This window comes from Acromyrmex echinatior, chromosome 16, assembly GCF_024713525.1.
Source record: "Acromyrmex echinatior isolate Ae372 chromosome 16, ASM2471352v2, whole genome shotgun sequence".
Lineage (NCBI taxonomy): Eukaryota > Metazoa > Arthropoda > Insecta > Hymenoptera > Formicidae > Acromyrmex > Acromyrmex echinatior.
Genome location: NC_141867.1, coordinates 1,382,413 through 1,408,418, shown reverse-complemented (window position 1 = coordinate 1,408,418; position 26,006 = coordinate 1,382,413). Strand labels below are relative to the sequence as shown.

Below are 26,006 nucleotides of genomic sequence, written 5' to 3'. Positions count from 1 at the left end.
CTAAGATTTCTATATTTGTATTATCAGTAATAATGTTAATTAGTAGTATTTAAACTATTTTACATAGAAAATTACATATATATAATATAACATCCAATATTTTCAAAAAATAATATTAGGTGTTGGAATTAATTCGTAGCGTTTTACAAGTGATGGGAAGTACTTTCATTAATGTATTTTTTAATGCTCATGTGAAATAAATAACATTCTTTCATTAAAAACGCTACGAATTAATTCCAACACCTAATATTATTCAGCAAATTTAAATAATTATTACATAATATTTTATATTAAACTATATAACTGCAGGCATTCCCATTTTATATTAAATAAATATTTTAAAATTTTAATAAGGCTTGTATAATTATTATTTGTAAATTATATTATATAAATATTATTACTTAAATCATGCTACAATATGCTTCTCAGAATCATATTTAGTACCTAATGGGACAATTATACAAATCAATTATGGAGTTAATAGAAATCCCAATCTCTGGCCAAATCCAGAAGTATAATTTAATCCAGATAGATTTTGGCCTGAGAAGAATTGAAATCATCACTCTTACTCATATATACCATTCAGTGCTAGACGACATAATTGCATGGTAAACAATACTTTTATATATTTTTATATTCTCTTGTATAATTAATTTGCGGAACATATTAAATTTTAGGTCAATGATTTGCTAAAATTAAAGCAAGCCGTTGAACTAAATATAGATTTAATGAATGTCGTAAAAGATAAACGTTGAAGAAATAGAAATGTAAAATATATATATTACATACTAAGTAATGAAAAATAACTAGTTACTCATATAATAAAATTATGATTAGAGTTACTCTTTTTGTATATATTTATAATAATATATAATAAATTAAAAAAATATATGTAGTAATTATAAAAGTAACTAATTAATTTTATAATTACTGTATATATTTTTCAAATATATTATATATGATGCATATACGCATCAATTTAACTGATTGTTCATCGAATAATCAGGTGTTCAATGAACAATCAGTTAAATTGATACGTATATGCATGTAGATATATAGTAATTAATAAATTATATATTTGTTACCAATAAAAATGTTGATTCATCATTCACCGACCCGATGCGCAACAGTGGAGTTGTTAAATCTGCAATGTCACTACGATTCTGTAACAAATAAATTAAAATCCAAATTAAAACAGAGTAAAGAAATAATCATTATTTTAAAAAATAATTGTTATATGAACGCATGCAGTTAGCTGAAAAATAATCATGTAATTTTCAAAATATAATTTTTGTATCCATTATTTAATTAGATATAAAACAATTATATGTATATTCTCTAAAACAATCATATATATTTTCTAAAATAATTATATATATTTTCTAAAGAAGATCTTAACAAAAATAAATTTATATAAAATTTTAAAGTATCAGTATATTAAAGTAATTTAAATGATGAAAAATAAATTTGTATAAAATTTTTGCTAAGATCTTCTTTAAAAAATATATATAATTATTTTAGAGAATATACATAATTATTTTAGGGAATATATAATTATTTTATAGAATTATTTTATATAATAATTTTATAAAATATATAATTATTTAAATCATTTTATTTTACAATGGTTTTAAAATAATCATTTTTAAATCATTGCGAAATGGTAATAAATTCTGTTTTTCCATCGCTTTTTGATTTCAAATAAATGCACCATACTAATTACCTATTCCATGATATGTAATTGTCACCTTGATTCTTTTATGAATAATTAATCGCGCAAGCTAGTAATCTGTGAATATTCATAAAGTATGATGTTTCATATTATCTATCATTTGTCGCGATTACGTTTCAAAAAGAAATGTAAAGAAAAGCGGCACGCGACACGGCTACCTGCTTGTATGTACGCACCTCGTTAATGAAATGACTGCGCGATAACTTCGCATAAACATGACGCGCCACCCCGTGCCACCTCGTGCCACCTCGTGCCACCTCGTGCCACCCCGTGCCACCTCATGCCACCTCGTGCCACCCTGTGCCACCTCGTGCCACCTCGTGCCACCCCGTGCCATCCCGTGCCACTCCGTACCATCCCGTGCCATCCCGTACCATCCCGTACCATCCCGTGCCATCCCGTGCCATCCCGTGCCATCCCGTGCCATCCCGTGCCATCCCGTGCCATCCCGTGCCATCCCGTGCCATCCCGTGCCATCCCGTGCCATCCCGTGCCGCTCGTCCGCCCTTCAGCGCCAAAACAATTTTCAAAGTTGCGCGCCGATCATCTAACTCGATATTAACGCATGTTATAAAATCAATAAAATAATCTATTCGTTGCATTTTTAAGATTCTTCGAATTTGTTGCACGATCTTTGCTTTATTCCTTGGATTCGTTATGCACACAACTCATCTTAATATCTTAGATATTTCGAACGATGTTACAATAAGGGATTAATTCGTAATAACTTTTTAACACAAAATCCGCGCAATGTGCGCAATATTTGTAAGAAAAGATTTTAGCTTTTTGTTACTTTTGAATCGTAATCCGGTAATTCAATAAATCTAAATTTATACATCGTACGCTTTTAATCCGAAAATAGAGAGTGATATGCAAAAGCCTTCTATCACTCATGATCATTAAAAAGGATATTATTAAGTACCGGTCTAAACGACCGACATTTTGTAATTTCTAAATCATATATTTCGACGCCAATTTCGCCAATTTCGCAAATTTCGCGCATGTGATAATATAATAACTATATATATATATACCTTCGACAAACGGCAGTCGCTTTGACTTGTTCACGGGTTGCAAATTTTGAACATTGATCAATTCGGGTTGGTAGATATTAATTTTTGTTGATGCGACACGCGGAGCGATTCGTAACACGTCCGTCTCTCTCTAAAATCGTCGAGCGAATGCCGAAGTGGTTGTTAACCACCGCGTCGCGCGGCACTTTCCCCCACTCCTCGCTGTTCGCGCGACGAAAAGCGAGGGGGAGCGTGCTTTCGCTGTTCGCTGCGCATCATTTAGATATCCAATATTATTGCGTATAAAAATATTCAATTATACGTTTTATTCAATTATTCGTATTTTATATGATTTTAACTAACGGATATCGTCGTACATTTTTACGCTTTACTTTGTGGTATCTTTGACACTAGTTTAATCCTGTATTAGGTACTTGCACGGTTCTTTTAACGTAATTACAATGGTAATTATTCGTGTGAGATATTTTTGATATTCCAATGGTACATTTTGTCTCAATTTTCATTGTACTTTTAAATGATTCATATGCAATTTTTCTTAATATTGCAACAATTTGCGATCAATATAGCTAGATTTTTCAGCTAAAAAATTAATTTATGACACTACTATTGCTGCAAATTATTCTGTGTTTCAATAATTCTTTAAACATACATATAATGCCGATCATAACTCCGTAAAATATAACTTAATACGACTTATTTAAAATAAAAAATATAAAATAAGTTTTAGAAACCTATTTAAAATATAAAATCATAGGAATCGGTAAAAAACTGATACGACTTATTTAAAATAAAAAATATAAAATAGATTCAGGGACACTTATTTAAAATACTAAATAAGAAATAAGTCAGAAGTGTAATTATTTACAATAATAAATACTTAATAATTCTTTTAATTCGTTTTTTATTTAAAATATATACGAGACTACACGAACATATTTCTGACATTAAAAAGAATACAGATTCTCCTACTGTCATAACTGATCATCGAATCAATTTTGATCATAATTTCAAATGGAATGATGTGATAATTTTGGACTGCGAATCTTCTTATAATAAGAAATTGATGTAAAATGATTCATATTAAAAGACAGAAACAGGGCCTTAATAGGCAAAATGATACCGAATCTTTACCTGATACTCACTCACAGATCATCCAATCTCTTTCTCCTTCTTAATTGTTTTCCCTTTCCTATCCACCTCTTCTCTCCCTACTTTCTCTCCCTTCTACTTTATTTTCTCCTTCTTATGTTCCCCTTCCTTTTTAGTTTTCCATTTCAACTTTCCTGTCTTTATATGTCGTACTTTATCTCTTAGCTTCCTAGAGAGATGATCAATTTCGATTCCCGCATTGACCCCTCGATAACACATCATTTTGATACACATAAGGTATTTATTATAAATTTATTTATTCTAAACTCATTATACATATACAATGAATGTCGGCATTTTATTCTTTTTTTATCATTATTATTCCTTATGTGCTTGTCTTATAATATCAAAGATAATTTTTGCCTGTTTCTTTTAATTTTAACTTATTATTTGCAATCTTTCTTATTATTTTTATTTACTTCCGTCGGTAATTTATTATTATAATTTATACTTGCTAAACATGTTCATCCTTATACACACACACGCTTCGGAGGAGCACATTTGTGTCAACTATAATCGTTTGTTTGATTTCCTCTCAATTTGGAGCGAGTTTTATAGTTAATATTGCATCCGAATGCGAATTTTATTTAATTTCTTATGTTTTATCTACGTTACATTTCTATTATCAATTTATTTGTCACATTGAAAATGATCCAACAAGGATTGAAACGTTTGTTTTGTTCACCTTCTGATTGTCAAATTATAATTTATGTTTTTAATTTGACATGTCTTATTTTATTTTTTAATTATTTATACAGTTTGTCATTTTATGTTGATTGTTTTTAGGCTCGTAGCCCTTTTTCCTTTTTATTTATTTTAAAATATATACTTTAACTATTTATTTTTTATTCTTAAGTAGAAACACATCTTACTTTGGGAACCCTTATTATACATGTTGTCATTCGTGTTCTGGATTAATTTTCATCACTTTAACAAATATATAAAAATTATTAAGTAATTTTTACATATATTTTGACATCTTTAGAAAGTATTTGTAAAGTAAAGTTGTATATTTATAACAAATTGGAAATAAATCAGGTGTTATAAAAGTAAATCGCTAAAATCGCTGAAATAAATCTATCAAATTAATAGAGATTTCAACGATTTCAGCGATTTATTTCCATAAGGAGCATCGCAAAAAATGGATATTGTTATGTAGTTTACATCCACTTCTTCAGAGGACAGTAGTGCACGGGAGCATTTTGCATTTACAGGAAAAAAGCCTTCGTCTTCTCTTAGATTTCTCTCTGATCTAATATCTTTTTACACGTTAAATTGATCCCAAACAGAACGCAAATTATCATGTGACACAAAATGTTTCCAAAATAATTGTAACAATAACAATAAATCACATTTCAATCAGTTTATCAATTTATTTTAACGTCACTTTGTTCTGCTTGAGGAGTAATATTAATGCAATAAATTTTATTCTAATACTTTTATTTTTTAGATATACAATAATTTTGTTTTGGATACTCTCTCTATATTTTAGATAATGAATTTAATATTTACCTGCAGAGATAATCAAATTGAATTAATATAAATTATACTATTTTCTCTCTCTCTCTCTCTCTCTCTCTCTCTCTCTCTCTCTCTCTCTCATGAGAACTAAATATTAATAAAATGATGACGTTCCAAATAAAATTTAATTCTGAATAACTTTATACTAGCGGAGACTTTTTAAAAATCAAAGAAATAAAATTGCAAAACACAAGATCATTTCGATGACTGCAAATCATCAAGTATCAGTGAATTTTACGAAAGAAAATTTTTACGCAATCCACGATAAATATCAATTTTTAATTATTAATATTAATCACACTATTCTTATAACGCACAAATTTCTATCACATTTCTGTCACAGACCAAATGCTATTCGATCGGAGGAGACAGACAAGTTATTGTTTGTCTCATTATGCACTTCAGCATAGACCACAACCAGAAGATGTGCTTGCTATCTTACGGACGCAGGCGCATTGAATCGCTTGGGTGCCAATAATAAGATGTCAGCACCAGTGTCTCATTGGTGATATCCTTTGAATGACGTTCCGCTTATCATTCGATTTGACAGAGAAATAGTAGGGGAGCATTGCCATTGACATACGAATAAGCTCAGTTATCCCGCGTTTATCCGTGCTAACTAGAGCGCTCGCAGCGCGTGGTGATTTCCTAGTTACCCGGCAGACGAGACTCGAGGATCGCGATCCAGTAGGAATCGCGGCCCGGAAGTCCCTTCTGAGTCCACGAGTCTAAAGTCAAGGTGAGAAATCATCTTCAATACGTATTTTTCTTCTCATCGATATCAAAAAAGTATTTTTATACTATCTTACAAGTGTTTTTAACATTTACTGTAGAAATTGAAAATTAATTTGAAAAGTGTTCAAGGGGAGAGAGTGATTTAAAATTTAACTTTATTTTATATAATTCTATTTAGAGAGATTAATAACGCTATATAATTCAAAAATTTTCATTTCTTTCTAAAAATAAAGATGATATAAATTTGCATAAAAACTTACATAATTAAAAACGATAACATTTATTCGCATAAAAGACATATGTTGCGTATATATTTCATATATATATATAATTGAGATAATATACATTTAAATAAGTCAAAAATAATTTTTTAAAATATTAATGATTCGACGATGCGCAGCACCAATAATATCTTTAATATAATATTATTTAACTAAATAATTTAAATTTAATTTTAAAAATAAATAAATCTTTATTTATTAAACAAATTAACCGCAGGATTCAGTATAAGTATGTGATCTCTACTCTAACATATTTTTTTACAAGAAAAATTTATAAGTGGCAAAACGGAAGTGCTAATCGCTTAAGATTTCGTAATGTCTCCGACTGTAAGACAGATGCTTAAGATAAATCACAATTATGTAAGTTGCACTTCATGTAAACAGAAACCGAGAATAGTATTTCTTTAGAATAGATCTCAACTAATGAATAAAATAGAATAAAAGTTATAGAATAAAAGTTGTATAAGAAAGTTGCATACATTAACAAAATAATTATGTATCCTTTTATATAGTAAAATTTATAACCAAATATTTCTGAAACACATAGAATAGAATATTAATAAAATATTTTATAAATTGAGAAAATTATATTATGAAAAAAATGGCGTACAAATAGACTCGCAAATTTCGTATATTTTATTTAGACTTTCTTGACAAAATGAAAGAGTAAGAAGTAAATTTCTTGAGAACTTTTCTTTGTTCCAAATTTTAGAAGCAAATATAAAAAGTTTGACATGTTTGTTTCATTATATTAATTAAAAATAAAAATCAATGTAATGAGTATCTTATTGACAAATATATTAACAAAGAACTTTGTCAGAGGAAATCAGATTTATTTGAATGATTTATTGGTGCGATAAATTTAATTGGATTTGATTAGATTAGACTGTTGTTTATTGTATGCATGTCAAATCTGCGTAACTACAAATACAAAAAGTTTTCTAATTTCATTTCTTTGATTTTTTTAATCAAGTCAAATATTTAATGCGCAATTATATCTAAATTTATTTATTAAATTTATTAAATTTGGAGTTCCAAGTAAGTGATAATAATTATATATCTATGTCTGTATTCATGCATCACTTTTATCAGTAAATACGTTTAATTCTGAAGTTCTGTAATATATGTAAACTAAGTGCTCCCCTAACACCCGAATTTGTCTATAAATGAAGTGTAAATACAGACTATAGTTTATGAAGACATAGTACAGCATATTTACGATTTTAATAATAATATGCATTATTGTTAATAAGTAAAATTATAATTGCGATAAATAGGTATTAAGTTTAAAATTTCGCTATATGTATTATCGTTTATCGTTTATTGTTTCATTCGCTTTCGATTTACCAATACTCGCGTTGTAAACACGCACGAGATTAGGTCGGTGTCTTCTGGTTCGGAAAGTGTGTTGCGTAACGGATGCATTTGCATACATGGAAAAGTCATTGTTACTGTCGTTACATTAATCTGAGGTATCTGCCAAGAGTACGAGATTTATTATCTATGTTAACGTATTAATAATTACGCGATTCATGATGAAAGATAACGGCTTTATTATGTTCTTCATTGCATGCACGTGTCTCATGTTCATCAAATTCTCACGCTGCAACTTATAACCAGGAATACTAAAAATTAAATGTATCCGTAGTCATCAGCCCAGAAATAATAATAATAATAATATCGCAAGCGGCATTACGTTTGCCACGTAATTTCTGTTTCTAGCATATTATATCATTTTATGATATATTTATATCGTTGTCTATACCATACGTGATGAACACAAGAATGCAAGTCACCGTCTCAAGTCGGTTCTCGCTATCATAATAACGACGTGTTATTTTTCTGCTTAAGCATTACATTTCACATATCGCATTGATTTAATTAATATAAGAAGATCAGTGATGTTATCAAACCACTTTGTTTTTGGGCTACGTTTCTTAGTAAAGTTAAAAATATGAGCATAATTTAGGAGCATAAATACGATAGAAAATATCTTCTGTCAGATGATATAACACTTTTCTAATACTGTTTGCAATTTTGCAATAATTAACTTTTTTGTGAGACGAGCAAAAAGTGAGCATTATGAGCAAAAATGAGCATCAAATGACAAAATGGGTCTTAAAAATTGACACAGTAGGCAATAATGCCACATTCCTATTTTTTTCTTTCATAGGAGTCATCTGTGTAAAATACAAATGAATGTTATGAAAATTTCTTGAATGTTTTTACTTCGATGTAAAACGTTTCTTGTTGATTTATATGCATATTTATACTGTTTTGTAAGTCGCAAGCATGTAACCCAATAGTTTTTTTTTTGAAAGATTTTTTAAATACAAAAATGCCTTCAATTTCAATATGGCTATTTGACATAATAATGCAACGCTACATAAAGATTAGGTGAGTTTATGGTTTATGGTATACAGTTTGGTATCTGTCTTATAGACTATAGTTTACGCTACACTCTGATTTTATGTTTAAATTGTACTGTAAGAGAAATAAAAACGAGAAAATTATAAAAATTATAAATAAAGCAGATTTAGGAAACTAAAAATACACAATGATATTATTAATAATGTATCTATTATTTAAATTATGCAATTTACAAAATAAAATTATAAGAATTTTATTTTCGCATCTTGGAAATTCGTTTTTAGCTAATTTATATATATAGAAATAAGGTACAAATATATGAATTATGGGTTTTTACTTTTTTAATCATTTAACAAATTATGTTTTCATCACTATTAATAAAGTGCAATGTTTTGTTTCCGAGAAATAAAGGGGTGTCTCTTTAAAAGACCTACATATGTCAATATCAGCGATTTTCCTCTATCGCGACGCTTTTATCGCAAAACTTAATTCTCCGGAACGCTCTCACTGAAGTAGATGCAAAATATAACTGATCTGACAAAGCAAGCAGAAATCGTTTTAAATGAAAGCTGTCAAGAATTTTGACGCGATTTAATTGTCAACGCTGTAATGTGTATTAATTATCGCATTTTCTTTGTCGCAAATAAATCTCTATGCTAGCATTAATTTTGCACGTTTGTAACGTTAAAGCTCTTGTTTATTGAATAGTATCAAGCTTGAAATCTGAAGATATCAGTAGAAATGAAGATAATAAATATATGAAGATATAAATGAGATATACCTGAAGGTTTGCAAACACTATATAACTAATCTTATAATTTATAACGTTCATTATATTTATGTCTAAAATTTGATGGATTTTAATGAGATAAGTGTAAATTAATTAAGATTTTAAAAAAAGAAAGACTCCGCTCAATCTTTTTCCAGTAGACTACTGGAGATATGAGTAAAGACTGTGGAATATGTGGGATTTATCCCAGATGGTTGCGAAATCGAGCCACCCCGAGGACCTTCATCGTGGTATATGGTTTACTGGGCACCGTCCAGGCAATGGCCTTCATCTACATTATCGTCACCCTGACGACTCTGGAGAAGAGATTCAAGATTCCCAGTCGTACGACTGGTGAGTCTCACTTCCGTAATCACATATAATAAAATTTCACGACGAGAGGCGACTGTGCATTACTTTATTGACGAAGGTACACATCGTTTACCGGGTACGAATCTACGCGTCTTTGCAATCGGAACTCTGTACGATGGTCAACTAATCTCGGCGTGGCGCTTAAATAACTGTTTAGAGAAAAACTCAAACGTGAAGTAAATTATTCATACTAGACACCGCGCTTTATCTCGACACAGCAGAACTTTGAACGTCATCTCGTCTTAATCGCCTTCAACCTCGGATCTCATTGCCGGCAAAGCCGAGCAGTCGAGCATTCGCGGGTGTACTCGCGTTTAAGTACTCGTACTTGCACACGTACGAATCGCGTTTCCGTGTGCGTCTATCTAGTAGGTAAGTAGTGTGTCGCAATCATAGAAGTGACAAATCTGTCGTACAACGAGCACTATATATGCATTAAAGAGCGAAGACACGCGGACGTACATTACACAATTCTGTAGTCTACCGCGAGACCCGAAATATTAACACATTTCATAGAAAAGCGTTTTCATCAAGCGTTTTCATTTCTGAAAGGAACATGATTTTATTATAAAATTAGTTTAATAAACAAAGTACATCTTTTTTATTTTTAAAATATTTCGACACATACATATATGTATACACATATATATTAGGTGTTGGAATTAATTCGTAGCGTTTTTTAATGAAAGAATGTTATTTATTTCACATGAGCATTAAAAAATACATTAATGAAAGTACTTCCCATCACTTGTAAAACGCTACGAATTAATTCCAACACCTAATATAATTGTAATATTTCTTCATGATAGGATTCAAAGGATTAAGAGTAAGAGAATATTCTGTGAGCAATACTTATTGAAGCTAAGATAATCTTTTGTTTACAATAAACTGAAATGAGCAAGCTATTGTGTAAACCATTATAGTTGACTAATTTTTTTACTTAATTTAATAGAAATTAATCTTTCTTTTAAAAATCTGAAATCTGTTTTCAATTTATGTAATGGCAAAGTAATAAAATTTATTATATATACGTAGAATTTATTTGGCACTAAAGAGAAAGAGTTTCGATTATTACTCGTATTGCTTTTTATAATAGATAAATAATATGGATATATTTTATATATTGTTAATAGTACCGCGATATTGTGATTTTTCATGAACGTACATTGAGTTAAACGGTAGCTTCATTAACTTCAAACGATCGATATCTATGGTAATTTAATATCTGAATAGCGTTCTCCTTGGATGTTACAAGTCGTACAGTTAGAAATAACCTTGCACAGATCACATGAGGGTTTAAACTTAGACTATTTCCGACTTTGAATTATTTTGTCGATTTTACTTCAAATTCAAACATATACAAAAAAATATAAAATGTTTCTGATTATGTAATTGTATAATTGTATTCTTAAATGTTGAAAGAGTATATTAGAATTTTTTCAGATTTTTTTAGAGTCCAATTTTTTTTTAGTCCAAAAATCCTTTAAAAAAACACAACCGTTCTTCAGGGATTTAAGTGTTCGGACTAAATGGTGAAATTCAAAATGGTCTGCGGAAGGTTAATTAAATATAAACTTTAAACAATTTTATTTTGTGTCAAAGAAATTTTATGTAACTATATCCAATCCTATTAAATCGAAGAAAATTGTTAAAAGAAATAGAATTTTTAGAAGAGCTATAATCGAAAGGCTACATAAGTATATTACGTATCTGTATAATGTTCTTATTACCATAGGATTAATTCTTTCGGGTAACGAGATCTCTCAGATTTTGTCCCTGATCTTGACCTATTACGGAGGATCCAGTCATCGGCCAAAATGGATCGCGGTTGGGGTTGGCTTCAGCGCACTGTCCTGTCTCGTTTTGGCTCTACCGCACTTCATATACGGTCCTGGAAAGGACGCCTTGGCATTGACGAAGGAATATCTGGATCAGACCTTGCTGAACATGACAACTGCTCCGAAAGATCTTGCGATCTGTCCTCGTATGGACCAGCCGGAACTTTGCGACGCCGAAACTAAATTGAGTATTAGTTACCTTCCTCGGCTGTTGGTTTTTCTATCTCAATTTATTCTTGGTATCGGAACTACTCTTTATTATGGCTTAGGGCAAACGTATTTAGATGACAATACAAAGAAGAAAAATACACCCATGCTGTTAGGTGAGCATCAATGCTAAATTCTATGTTATTATGATTGATTTTAAATTATTAGGTGTTGGAATTAATTCGTAGCGTTTTTTAATGAAAGAATGTTATTTATTTCACATGAGCATTAAAAAATACATTAATGAAAGTACTTCCCATCACTTGTAAAACGCTACGAATTAATTCCAACACCTAATAGAAAAAATATATTGTGATTAAAATCTAAATATATCTTTGCTTGTAAATATAAAAAGTGCTTCTTCAACGCGCATTAACTAATCGTCTTTCTTAACAAATCTGATAAGTAAGTAATGCTCTATCTTAATGATTTAAGATAAGTTTATTCCAAACGTCTGGTTATTCTTGGAACAGAATATTTGATATTCACTATCTGATTTTTACAAATATTGTGCGTTTATTGTGAGCTTTTATAATTACGTTTTTAATGAAAAATTTTTCAAAAGATACAATTTATTGCGATACAGTAATTGTTGTATTATCGACGCGAATTGGAATAGAATTTAATAGCAATAAATTCTAATTTTACCTGTAAGGCTTTACATTCGCTTTACGTACCGTGGGTCCGGCAATCGGATTTCTATTGGGCTTTGGCTGTCTGAGTTTATACATAGACCCAAAGCTCACTCCTGTTATTACGAAGAAAGATCCGCGATGGCTAGGTGCATGGTGGCTCGGTTGGATCATTCTTGCCGCTACGATGGGTATGTTCGCCGTTTTGATTGCTATGTTTCCACGTGATCTTCCCAAATCGAAAAATATTTCTAAGCAGGTAATTCATATTTGATATTATAATATCGTTAAAATTAAGAAGATCTTTTTATCATAATAAATGGCATAAAAAAACATTAACAGTCACTTTTCTTTAAAAAAAAAAAAAATAAACTTGTAGTACAAATCAATATCTTAGTACTTAAATTTAAATAACAAATTAATAATAAAACAGAATTAAAGCAATTTTTATTTGTCGTAAAAAGATATTATTTTAAAAATAATCCATATAGTGTTACCGCTAAAATATATAAAGATAAATAATAAAATGTCAAGAGTTAAGAATTCAACTTGCTATTGCTTAACCCTTAACATTTTATTATATTATTTTACATGTATATTTATTTATCTACATAAAACAACAACAAATCTGAAAAGATCTTAATCGATATCAATTTTTTTTAAATATCAGAAATCATTTTATAAATTAAAATAATAAATATATATACGACTCGCGGAGGATTACAAGTTCCTATAAATTAATTAACGAAAATTTTACTTTAGGATGGCGAAATACCTTTGAAGTTAGATTTAGTGCTGGAGCAGAAGCCTCCGATACAGATGGAACCCGCCAACCCAAGACCCTTGGAAGCTGAGTATATACCGACAATCCGAGAATTTCCAAAAGCTTTAAAACGGTTGTTAACGAACTGGCTGTTGACCTGTAACAATTTAAGCGGTGTATTTTATATTCTCGGCGCTTCTGCTTATATTACGTTCATAGCGAAATATCTTGAAGTCCAATACGGTACGTCCGCGGCTGGCGGTACTGTGATAGCAGGTACATATATTAATTTACATAATATACGTATATTAATTATTTTATGAGTTATCTTGTAAAATATCTCATGCGATAACGTTTAATTGCTATCAAGAACGTCTCAAGGTTCAAGATTTATCAAGGTAATGTTTAGCGTTAACTTTTTCACATGACTTTTCTGCTAAGAAATAAAATCAAATTTTTAAGAGAAAAAAGTATTCTTCGTTAGAAGCATTTAATAATTATACACTTGTAACATATGTTACTTCATTCTAATTTACAGGTCCTATATCGTTAGTTGGTATGGTATTAGGATTTTTGTTATCGGGATTAATAATTAGCAAATTCAAGCCAGGTCCTAGACCACTCCTCGCGTGGAACGTAATCGTCGGCATTTGCTTCGTCCTAGGACAAATAGCATTCATATTTCTTGGCTGCACAGATGCTGGAATCCGTGGTATAGACTTGACTACTATGCAGTGAGTATTACATAAAAATATATTATATAATATATTTTTTTTAATAAAACATAAACAATTATAATTTGAAATAGACCGATGCGGATAAATCTAATTAAATAGAAGAGAAATCCTATTTTTCGGTCGAAGCAGATCTTAATGCTTAAATATTTCTGTGTAAATTTACATACACATCTGATTCTGGAAACCAGGCGCCGAAATTTTTTTCGGTCTTGAAAAGCAATTATAAATTAGCACTTTGTCCAATTACTAATATCGTAATCTTACGTACAATTTTTATCTGCTCGCAGAATGAATTTAACAGCTGATTGCAATACCGACTGCAACTGTGTAGGCATCAAATATTCACCAGTCTGCCACGAGGCGTCGAAGACAACTTTCTTCTCTGCCTGTCACGCAGGATGTCGAATGATTCTGGATGACAAACAGTTTGGAAACTGCAGTTGTCTACCAATAAATGAATCAAGCTACATCGTAGGTGACTTGGACCATTTCAGCTCCAGAGACCAGTCGTTCAGTTTTATTTCGAAACAGCAGATATATGAGTCCGACTCGCAAGCACTTCCGCCGATCTTCGACAAGGTCAAAGCTGGTCCATGCAGTAGTGATTGTAGCCGGCCGTATTTGCTCTTCACGGTGCTCAGTTGCGTGATTCATACGCTGGGCTGTTCGGGGAGAATCGGTAATGTCCTGGTGAATTACAGGAGTGTCGAAAAGAAGGACAAGAGTTTCGCCCAAGGCATCACGCTGATGATCATCTCGTTACTGGCTTTGATTCCGGGACCGATTATCTATGGGGCTATTATCGATTCGACTTGTTTAATATGGGAGGAATCCTGTGGGACTAGAGGAAACTGCTGGTTCTATCACCGAGACAACTTCCGATACTTAGTGAACGTTTCATCGGCAGGTGGGTATCGTCAAGTTTAACGACCTGTACGTTACTTGTATGTGTTCATCAACTGATTAGATAAAAAGAAAACAAAAAAAATCATAGTATGATAAGGATGGTTTGATTAAATGATGGACAAAATGATATTATTGATTACGAATATTGTTTCGCCATTTCATTTCGTTAGCTTGGTTATAAAGAAGTGTGTTGTTACAGGATTTACCATGATAGGGGTATTACTCGACGGTGCAGTTTGTTATCTTGGTAAAGATTTGGATTTGTATGGCGCCGCGGAGAGTGACAAGAGACGCGAGTTCGTGAAGGAAAATATCACAACTGATAATGTAGACAAGAAGAAAGAAGTTAATGGAAATGTAAATCAGAGGACAGAACAGAGTCATCTATAACGCTTGCTGCTGTCCGATAGTGAACAATCCAATGAGATTCGTGGAATTGCTCTAGGTACCTGAAATTCCGGGGCTTTCGTGACTGATGCCGAACACTCCGATGATTTGTAGACAGTGCAATAATTTTATTAGCGACAGGAGACGTAAATCGTGTAAATAATTTTAATATAACGCAATAAGTAATTGTTAAAACTTCTAGATTCTCGGGATCGAAAGCTGGGAACTATCGTTGTTATAGTTTTGTTGTTAAACTTTTATTTTTAAATCATGCTCATTTTTATTTCGTTGTAAATAAATTACGTTTACTTTTTGTTAACACATTACCCTCACGTTTTATCGCGTATTGTCTCAACATCGCAAATTTTTAATTTTTATTTTTTGTCAGCAAAAAATTGGCGAAGTTTTATTAGGATCTTCCTTTCGGTACACATAAAGGTTTTAGAAAAATTAAAAATTTATACATTAATAATTATTTTTATTTTTTTCTACAATTTTTGATCAATATTGAACGATTTGTTATTCCGATAAGGATATTCACCCTTCGTTATTTTTATTGTACGCCAAATCTCCCGCAAGCAGAATACAAACGCACCGCGAGACGAAAGGGTTTATTCGGAAAACTACATTGTGGATCGGTGAATTGGACCGTGCTCGCTCCTTAGCTTTAGAATGAGAGGGGAAGAGCGTCGAGACGGTGGAAGGTGGAGGTAAAATCTCAGGGCTTGTCTTCAAGCCACCGAAATTCAGGGGGTTTGGTGGGGGCATACGGGCTACTACCGGACGGAGGGATTACATCCCACGAGGCTGAAGGTAAAAAGGGAGTTTTTGTTTGAGAGCCTTTTAATTTTTAAGCCCACCCAACTAAAGCGGGCGGCTTGGCCCGTATAATGAATTCCGCGACGTTCCCGTGACGTCAGGTCGTCCCTATTGATCGCATCCTTTGGAACACCATTAGAGGATGCGCTTCGGCATTACGATTAAGCGTTCTACCTTATTCCGTTGCAAATAAGGAAAAATGAGGTTTGCAAGGCGACTAAGAATGTTTTTCTGAACATTGACGAGAATGAGGATTCGTTGCTACGTTATTGATAACAGTAAAGCGAAGTGCAATAGGAAATTCATTTATGAAAAATTCTCTATCGATTTTTATTGTTTGAAGTATAATAATTTAATTTAAAGAAAAAATGCATATATGAGAAAAATGCTATGATTGTTTTATATAGTATGCATATAATTTTATAGAAATTACCTGGAGATTTTATATTTAATAATTATATTTATAACTACTTTACAATCTTAAGAAGGATAGTTTATTTGTATAAATTATTGTTTACTATTTGCATTTTTTTGATAATATCTTTCAAATATCTAAAATTTTCAAATATTGGGAATATAAAAAAAATGCATATACTCAATACAAATTTTTATGATAAGAACATTATCTATAAAAAGAATGGAAATTATCACTTCTTCGTGCCTCGATCTGGTATAAGGAAGTTTTGCTGTTGTGTGTACACGGTTGCATTGTGCATGACCCTGACCCATCTTTCATATAGACCTCATCAACGTCTTCTAAGTCGAGGTACAGTCCGATCAGACTAGAAGCGAGGTTGCCCGATAAAGGACAGATGCGTGTGATATAGATGACCGGAAGCAATCGGTTTACTCACCTTCCACCACTTCTAAGCTTAAGGATCGTGCCGCTTTTATTTTCGATTATGTTTGATCCACCTCGAGATTTACTTTTCTTTTGAAAAAAAAAACACGTGGATCACAATATGTCACATAACATTCGACACTTCGTATCCTTTTTTTTAATAAAAAGAAATTATATTTTTTTTTAAACTGCCAGAGAACGTGTTAACATGCTACGATACAAACGGGCAGACAGGTAACATAAAGAACTAATCGCAAGTAAAGGCCAGAACTCAACTCGACAAAAATACTTGACTATTACCTCTGCTGTAATAATAATGATACTAATGCAGCTCATCCGGCGTTCCTTCTGTCATTCTACGAATGCTGCGTAATTTACAAACGCAAGTGGGTTGTGCCATTTAAAGCAAAATTTGTCCATGTGCTGGTGAAGTAACCTTGTACTTTGTAAATTAACTTATCATGTGCATTTCAACGGAATATGATACAAAGAGAAATTGCAATAGAATTGATTCATGATATCGTGCAAGCGACACGTGTCTTCGAGTGTAAATATACATTTAGCAGATTATTGGCAATGTGTAACATCTGGATGAGAATAGTGTAATCATTCTTACTTAATCTAATTTAAGTCTTCAATATCGTTCTCGATGTTCCTCTTTTTTTTAATAGTCTTTTTCAAAACTTTTGTTTACTGCTTACAACTTTTTTACTAATCAAAATACATAAATACATTTCCTTGATATATTTCTTAATGTCTAGTGTTTGGATTGAAAAAAAAATGTTTACAATATGTTAATTTATGAAAGTTAAAAGCAATAAAAATTGTGGATATGCCAGTATGTTGTATCATCAATGATAAAACGTGTGGCATTGAAGGGAATTTTCAAGTACTATTATATATCTCATAAGATAGGTAGTGCACTAAAAATTGTTGTTATCTTATCAAATTTTTCATCAGATTTTATTAATTTAATACCATGTATATTGATGGATTTATAAGAATTATCACTGTTTTTTTAAATTAATAGCATTAATTTCTTATTATCTTTTAATATAAATTGTTTTGTTATAAATATAATCTATAAAATGTTAACATACAAAATAAAAATGCATTTAACATAATATAATTGATTATTATAATAGCACATATTGGTGGATTCAAGAGTTTTTTCAATTTTACCTCAGTCCAAGAAGATGGCAGCCTTCGAATGATATACACAAATCAGGTTGCGTAAACATCTTGCAAAAGACTCATGCAAATAGAGAGTTTATAAATCACAATGGATTTTGGATTTTTTTCAACAATGGAAAACGTCTCGCCAATTATAAACCTGGTCAACGTCACGCTCTTCGAAGTGTCATAAATCTTGCAGTACAAACTTAAATTCTACTTATTAATTTTTACATTAACACAAAAACATCAAAAATGGAAATTCTAGAAATGATAAAATGTGTTTGTTGATTTCGATGTGTTTGTTAATTATCGAGAAATAATTATAACAAGATTATATAAATAAAGATTTAAAATAATATATAGTTGTAATAAATCCAATTTATGCGTAAACTACAAGTTACATAAAGAATAAAATGCATCTTCTATAGCAATAGCTTTTAACATCTTAACAAATTGATATCGAGTACTTCTGCGAAGTTTTATTTGCATGCATCAAACGGCAGATCGAAGTTTTCAAGAAATTTGTACACACGGTGTATTACTTGGTGTATTTATGATGTTGTTATCGTAGATGTAAATTTTCTTTTGTCTCGGCAGGTTTGTGAGCATGCAAATACCGCTAGGAAGATATTTCTTGCAAATCATGGCAAATGTTGCTTTGCGAAACGAAAGCTCAGCTAATTTGATATCACTTAACTTTGACGCGAATGATGAATGACCGATTTGTATGACTTTTTAGATTTTTTATTTTATAAATATCTAGAAAGTCTTCATTTTTCATAAGTATTTTAAGCATTCTCTTGTTGTGCGAATTATTTTTTCAACGTTAAAACATATTTGTACGCGAGTTTGGGTAGTCATTTAGGCATACAGATTACCAAACGTGATAAGAAAATTTGTATTAAACGTCATTTTGCTTCTTCTGTGCGCAAGATGAGATAGCCAGATATTTATTTAAGATTATTTCGAATAACAGAAATGCAATTTTCTTTCTTTTTCTTTTTTAAATCCATCGTATGATAACAGCATCTTACTTAGGGCGAACAAATTGAATGCAACTGAGACGAAAAGATGCAACGTTAAATATAGACAAACTTTAAGTTTGAAATCGTTCGTTATTCGTTCATTATTCATCCACCATCTTATTGATGATCTTTCGGAAAACGCTTGATCGAAACGGTCGATACGATCGTGAATCTAACAACATGGTAATATAATATGCATGGCCACGTGGTCTGGCCATTCGACGAGTATAAAAATTAAACTTCGGCAATTACCCATCAGCTATTAGCGACATAGCTGTTTGATGTATGCCATTAGCAATGCGCGGGAATAGACGGAAGAGTTTACCGAGTGCCTATGTGTGCGTGCGTGTGTACATCACGTCGGCTCTATTAAATCATAATGGGTCCACAATGTGAGCCTCTGCTCCCGGAGGTTGACTAGAAACGAGCTTAGACAACACCGTACCGAAAGCCAAGACCTCGTGCACGTCGCCGCGGTCGGTACGTCGCGAATAGTCCCCGGTAGGGATGCCCCGTTTCACCAACCAATGCCGGGATTCAACGAGGTAGAGCAGTAACTTTCGAAAGAGGTGCTTCGTACATACATTTCGATACGCACATATATATATACACGTATATATACACGAATATACAATATCTTTTTTATCTCAACAATTTTCCTCTTGCTATCCAGAGTCAGACGTCATAAGATAGCGTATTATTTAAAAGTCGCAAATCATCGACGCAATAAATGTAATATAATAAATATTATTATTATATACTTTTTACCTCAACATAAGTAAAAAAAAATTAATTAATATATAGAGCGTTCGCAATTAGGTACAATTAAGTAACTGTTTAAGGATCAAGTGACTTTGAAAAGCCTCGAAAATGAGCATATGAACGAAGCTTGATTCTGATATTATGGCAATTAATTAATTAACAACTCACAGGTAATGATTATAAGAGGTGCTCAAAATTAAGCCGTCAGACCGCAGCAGTAGATCGTAAGACGTGCTTTACGGCTTCGCCATCTGATTCGTACAATTTCGCAATAGCACGGGGCGCCGAGCGCTTACCCCATTAATTGTTCTTTTTCTATGTAGAAATCAATCGTTTCCCTACTCCTTTTTGAACATCATACAGGTGTAGGTTATCACATAGACCAAGATAGATCGAGCCGACGACATTCGTAGACGACGAAGACGGCTAGAGGAGGGATCGAAAGAATCGCGACTGGTTTAGAGGGGAAAAGAAGAGAGGGCTAATCAAAAGGAAAAAGAGAGAGAGAGAGAGAGAGAGAGACAGAGAGGAGGGGATGGTGGAATAGGCTGATTGTGAGAGACAGAATTTACCCGCTTGATAACGGCACGGTGGACAGTAGGTGTAAAGAGATCGCGACTGTCTCTCGTACGATCGGCTCCTTGGGGGGCGGAAGGTGGGGATCCTCAGTAGGTATAGAACGGTCTACACTCTGTTGCGTTTAGACGCCTCAGTTGCGGAAGAATATCGCTCGTTTTCGGACGCAAATCTGCAGTTTGCGAGGGACCACGCTGACTCACCGTGAAACGATCGAATTTTTTTTAAAAGAGATCGCTATATCGATACTTCATTTCGGCGGTCAATTATTCGAACTATAACTCTGGGTCCATCTTGCATCAGCGGTAGGTGGCCGCAGTTCGTGAATTTTTTACTCGCAACATCATTGATCATACATGATTGAAATATGTAATTCAATTTTATGAAGAAATACAAATTATTAGTATAATATAAAAGCTTAAACTTTTTTATTTCCTACAACGATTTTATATGAGTATAATTTATTGCAACACTCGTTATTTAGATGAAAATTACACGATTTAAGTAAACGAAACAATCAAGATATACCTTGTCTTTACATTCTTGTCAGTTTTTTTTAGCGATATCGTTCAAATATTATTCCATTTCAACACTCGCAATCTGATAATACTGTTTGGCATTCAGTGTCAGAGATTTTTTATACAAATACATTATCTTCAGTTCGACTCAAGGTTTAAATTTTTCCATCGATATCTTTCCATCATCATTGATCATCCCCGTAGCATAAATCAAGCTGCACGCGCGACAGTCGTAGTCAACCCCCAGATTTCCTGGCGTAGGTGTTGCCTGGGTGAGACCAAGTCGAAACATGGAGAACACGTGACCGCGTGATAAAGTGACGGACACGAGAGACAGTGCGAGAGGAAAAAGAGTAGATTCCGCGAGTGAGCGCGGGGGCGAGTCCAGACCGAACGAAAAAGCGATGCCAAGAGTCGCGAGGACGATCAAGTCACATCGGTACCGTGCGACCCGCGATTGAGGTCATTGAATTCGCTCGAAGCCACTGGTGTTAGGCGCTTGCCAGTTGCGGGCAGTCGCGACGATTAAGTCGAGGCGAAGATGAAGAACAACTCGAGCAACTCGAATCACGAGAAGAACGGGCCGGAGAACCTGAAGCTATTACAGGTGCCGACGACACCGCCCGCGACGCCGTCATCACCCACGACGCCAACCAGAGGCCTCGATGATGTCTTCAAGGAGCTGCCGATCACCGACGACACCTCGTGCGGCATATGGTGCCTCAAGGGTCCAACTTTGCAAAAGTTCGCCAATAAGAAGGCATACGTGTTTCTCTACGGTGTGCTTGGCTGCATATTTTCCGCAAGTTATGCCTATTTCAATGGCACTATCACTACCATCGAGAAGAGATTTAAAATACCCTCGAAAACAACGGGTATGTATAATGTTTCATTATACTTTAAATACTATATATATGCACTATATCACAAAAATAGATTTAATCCACAAATATTAGAAATGAAAAATGTTTAGTTATATCTTTTTTTTTTTTTACAAAAAGCATCGAATATTTTGTTAACAAATAAAAAATAGAACCAAAGTTGGAGTGACATTACTTATATATATATATATCTAAATTTAAATTGTTAATTAATTGGCCAAATATTTTAGCAAATTAATTACATTTATAATTTTATCAAAATTTTTTTAGTTATAGATAAAACTTTTTTATTAATAATTTAATTTACTTACATAGAAAATATTTTATAAGAATTAGCAGTTTTAACAATCAAAAATGTTGTCTTCTATCTAAAATAGTTTGTAATCAAGTTTAACAGTTTAAAAACAAAATAGAATTAGCGTTCGCGTGAGGACTGTCATTAAATGAATTGTTACGACACAATTTACGTCACGTACGTACTTTCTTCTCATGCAGGTCTCATCACAGTGGGTAACGACATCTCGCAGCTTTTCGTATCCGTCGCCCTGTCGTATTACGCAGGAAGGGGTCACAGGCCTCGATGGATCGCTTTCGGTATTTACACCGTAAGTTTTATCACATGCATCCTCGGATATCGATTAATGCGGCGTGCACCGCGTATTATTCGCGCGCCGTACTTTCGCGTCGACAAGAAACGAAATCAGCTGTCAGCACACGCCCCGAGAAACGAGCCGGTAGACGTCATAACTCACCGATTGGTCGGTTCTTAATTAAATTAGGAAGCGTTAGAATCGTAGTTACGCTCATTCATGCCTCTTGCCATCGTACTCTCGTCGTCGTGTGCTTAGCTAAGCGCTCCATTCTTCGTAAAGAGGCGCTTGCGGAATGCTCTAGATGTTAAACAGATAGTCGAGCGTGCTGCAATATTTATAATACGACACAATAAATTATAAAAAAAAAAAATAATGATAGAAATAAAAAAAGTAAAGTTAGAATTAATAAAGACCATTATGTAGGTACTTTAAAGCTCACGACTTAAGCGCAAATCATTTCCGAATATTGATAAAATATTGTCCATTTTATCAGGTTGTACTTTTCTGTTGTCTTACGATGCTGCCACATTTTCTCTATGGACCTGGCGAGGATGCCCTATCCCTGACTAAGGAATATGGAGCGCAAAGTACGCTAAACACAAGCACGATTCTTGAAAAACATTCACGAAAATTTCTGTGTATGGGCAAAGAAAATCGCGGAATGGATTGCGAAGTTGAAGATGGAAACTTCGCGCCACAGGTGCTCCTCTTCATAGCCCAATTAGTATCCGGAGTGGGTGGTTCCCTTTATTATACTCTCGGTGTGTCGTACATGGACGACAACATACAAAAGTCGAAAACGCCGGCATTGATCAGCTTCTCGTACTTTCTGCGAATGCTGGGACCCGCCATTGGTTACGGACTAGCTTCATTCTCCTTGAAATTCTACATCAGTCCAACTTTAACTCCTACTATCACGATGCAAGACCCAAGGTATGTAGGATAGAATAATTATATTATTGAAATTAAACAGTAATTTACTGTCTTGTTAATAAATTATTTATCAAACAATTTATACAAGATATTTACATACATAAATGTTTTGAAAAACCTGTTAATTAATTATATCTAACAAATTTACATTAATGACATTTAAGGTGGTTAGGCGCTTGGTGGTTAGGATGGATTATTTTGGCCATTCTCCTCGCCATTTTCGCAAGTATAATCGCTCTCTTTCCAAAAACGCTGCCGAGAGCGGCCGCTCGCAAAGTCTTAGCTCTGGAACGCAACAAATCGGCTGCGAGCATCAAGGAGCAAGAATCGGAGCTACCGGCGTCAATCTCGGATATGTTGAGGACGTTTAAGCGCCTGATAACGAACACGACTCTAATGTGTAATAATCTGGCGACAGTCTTCTATTTCATGGGCTACATGCCTTACTGGATCTTTATGCCGAAGTACATTGAGACTCAGTATAAGCAATCAGCGTCTGTCTCGTCATTGATTACCGGCACAGTCGGTTTGGTATTCAGTGCCTTTGGGATTTTATTGTCCGGTCTGGTCATCTCCAAGTACAAGCCGAAGGCTAGGTACCTGGCGGCGTGGAATGTCATGATTGGCATTATATCAATACTGGGAATGATCTCTTACGCCTTTCTCGGTTGCTCAGCGAATGACAACCAGATTGCTATTCAGCCGAATGGTGTATTGAAAACACAACTACCCTGCAACGAACAGTGTCACTGCGACTACGTTGAATATAATCCTGTGTGCTCCGATAACGGACAAACGTTTATATCCGCATGTCATGCTGGCTGCCGCAGTATGAAGGTTTGATATCATTTTGCGCAATCTTTCTATGAAAGGCAATCTTACCTTAGAAAAAACTGCCTATATAAAAAAAAGTCCAGTAAAAACGAAATAAAAAATCTTTGTTAAACAATTCAATTTCATGTTATAACATTTTTAAGTTATTGTCACATTTAAAAGCGAGATGTTTTTAGTAATTTCTATTGGTGTAATTTCTATTAATTAAATTTATCTCTTCTTTTCACTTTTAGCTTTACAGTAACGGCAGCAAAGTATATACGGACTGTAATTGCGTAAAACCAAAATTGGCTCGTTCCTTGGCGCATCCGTTTTCCAACATCACATCCTTCCCATTCTTTACCGAAGTTCCATTGGAAACGACCGAACCCACCGTGGAAACTTTGGGAACGGCTATTCCGGGTTCGTGTCCAGTCGACTGTATGCAGAAGTTCTACATCTTTCTGACGGTGGTGTGTTTTTTGAAGTTTAGCGGCGCAACCGGAAGAGCGTCGAATTTTCTAGTTTCTGTAAGATGCGTCGATGAGAAAGACAAGGCAGTTGCCATGGGCTTCGGATTAATGATAATGAGCCTTTTTGCTTTCATACCATCGCCTATTTTGTTTGGATTTATATTAGGTTAGTGATAAACCTCATTTGTACACGCGCGCGGTTATTAACATCGACAAAGACAGATTGCCTGACGTTATCAAATGACAAATAAAATCCTCGATGTCTTTATTTATTTTTTTCGACATGCTTGAGAGAGAGAGAGAGAGAGAGAGAGAGAGAGAGAGAGAGAGAGAGAGAGAGAGAGAGAGAGAGAGAGAGAGAAGAAGGAGGAGGGAGAGGGGGAGAGAGTTTTAAGTCATCATTGAAAATATACTCCATATATCTTTACATTTAAACTCGCTTGAGATGCCCTATTTGAGAAACTAATTAATATTTTATCTTTTAGACAATACTTGTCTCGTATGGGGTAAGACTTGTTCAGGGACGGGAAATTGCTGGCTGTATAATGGTGAGGCATTGAGGTATTTGCTGAATTTCACCGCGGCTAGTGAGTATTTTACAATAATATCCAAAGGCTACAGTTCTGGTTGTTCGAGTTTATTATACTCCGTTTGTCATTTTAGGTTTTGTAACGATCGGTACAGTATTCGATGTGGGCGTTTGGTATTTCGTCAAAGACGTGAAGATCTTTGACGAGGAGATTGAACTAGAAGATATAGCTGAGGAGCCTGGTGAGACGCTTTAAAGAATAATTGATGATCGAGTTCAATCACCCTTTCGGGGTAAACGTTTACGCGTGAAGAGAGACTTCGATCGAAGATCTTCGATCGAAGAAGGAGCGAACGACGAACGCGAAGCGAGCGAGAACCGACAAATAAAGACTTTACAAGTACCTTAAGCACCTCCTTAGCTATTTAAAGCTCATAGTAACCTAGATAGAACCGACTGTTGGTAGATCATCCATAGTGATCGCAAAAGCAGAGCGATCATCGATCTTTTATTAATTTTAATTTACTGCGATTAATTATTTTTATTGTTATGACAGATAAATTCGCTGTACGTACGGTATAAATAGTTGTTTTATTTTGGACTCATATTTGAACGGAAAATGACGAAATTAATA

The 26,006-nt window shown here is 33.4% G+C and overlaps 2 protein-coding genes and 1 long non-coding RNA gene across 8 annotated transcripts; 2 read left to right on the top strand and 1 right to left on the bottom strand.

Annotated features, from left to right (window-relative positions):
- Nucleotides 1-5,996: 5,996 nt before the first annotated feature.
- On the top strand, nt 5,997-15,756 carry Oatp33Ea (Organic anion transporting polypeptide 33Ea). 2 transcript variants are annotated; one of them, XM_011054432.2, is made up of 8 exons: nt 5,997-6,175; nt 9,753-9,945; nt 11,699-12,124; nt 12,664-12,899; nt 13,403-13,679; nt 13,942-14,137; nt 14,428-15,047; nt 15,246-15,756. In XM_011054432.2, exons 2-8 carry the CDS (start codon nt 9,765-9,767, stop codon nt 15,434-15,436), a joined length of 2,127 nt encoding a protein of 708 aa, XP_011052734.1. In that variant the 5' UTR covers nt 5,997-6,175; nt 9,753-9,764; the 3' UTR covers nt 15,437-15,756. The 2 variants fall into 2 exon arrangements, with proteins under 2 accessions (XP_011052734.1, XP_011052732.1); XM_011054430.2 differs by having other exon boundaries at nt 9,750-9,945.
- On the bottom strand, nt 12,199-20,523 carry LOC147907024 (uncharacterized). 2 transcript variants are annotated; one of them, XR_015547716.1, is made up of 3 exons: nt 20,225-20,523; nt 13,416-13,560; nt 12,199-12,891 (listed from the first exon to the last, which is right to left on the bottom strand). It is a non-coding gene; the product is annotated as an uncharacterized LOC147907024 (long non-coding RNA). The 2 variants fall into 2 exon arrangements; XR_015547717.1 differs by lacking the exon at nt 20,225-20,523 and adding an exon at nt 17,107-17,200.
- A 231-nt stretch (nt 20,524-20,754) lies between these two features.
- Oatp58Dc (Organic anion transporting polypeptide 58Dc) lies at nt 20,755-25,955 on the top strand. Of its 4 annotated transcripts, none has more exons than XM_011054429.2 (8): nt 20,755-20,937; nt 21,412-22,025; nt 22,527-22,636; nt 23,118-23,557; nt 23,722-24,394; nt 24,625-25,009; nt 25,329-25,430; nt 25,507-25,955. In XM_011054429.2, the coding sequence occupies exons 2-8, from the start codon at nt 21,692-21,694 to the stop codon at nt 25,626-25,628; spliced, it is 2,166 nt and encodes a 721-aa protein (XP_011052731.2). In that variant the 5' UTR covers nt 20,755-20,937; nt 21,412-21,691; the 3' UTR covers nt 25,629-25,955. The 4 variants fall into 4 exon arrangements, with proteins under 4 accessions (XP_011052731.2, XP_011052728.2, XP_011052729.2 ...); XM_011054426.2 differs by having other exon boundaries at nt 21,355-22,025; XM_011054427.2 differs by having other exon boundaries at nt 21,293-22,025.
- The last annotated feature ends 51 nt before the right edge of the window (nt 25,956-26,006 follow it).

Excerpts from the sequence above, each read along its gene's own strand:
- Oatp58Dc (XM_011054429.2), top strand. The coding sequence starts at position 21,692 with ATGAAGAACAACTCGAGCAACTCGAATCACGAGAAGAACGGGCCGGAG. Across the intron at positions 22,637-23,117 it reads TCGCTTTCGGTATTTACACC|GTTGTACTTTTCTGTTGTCT; the intron begins GTAAGTTTTATC and ends CCATTTTATCAG. Across the intron at positions 24,395-24,624 it reads CTGGCTGCCGCAGTATGAAG|CTTTACAGTAACGGCAGCAA; the intron begins GTTTGATATCAT and ends TTTCACTTTTAG.
- Oatp33Ea (XM_011054432.2), top strand. The coding sequence starts at position 9,765 with ATGAGTAAAGACTGTGGAATATGTGGGATTTATCCCAGATGGTTGCGA. Across the intron at positions 12,900-13,402 it reads CGAAAAATATTTCTAAGCAG|GATGGCGAAATACCTTTGAA; the intron begins GTAATTCATATT and ends ATTTTACTTTAG. Across the intron at positions 15,048-15,245 it reads AGTGAACGTTTCATCGGCAG|GATTTACCATGATAGGGGTA; the intron begins GTGGGTATCGTC and ends GTGTTGTTACAG.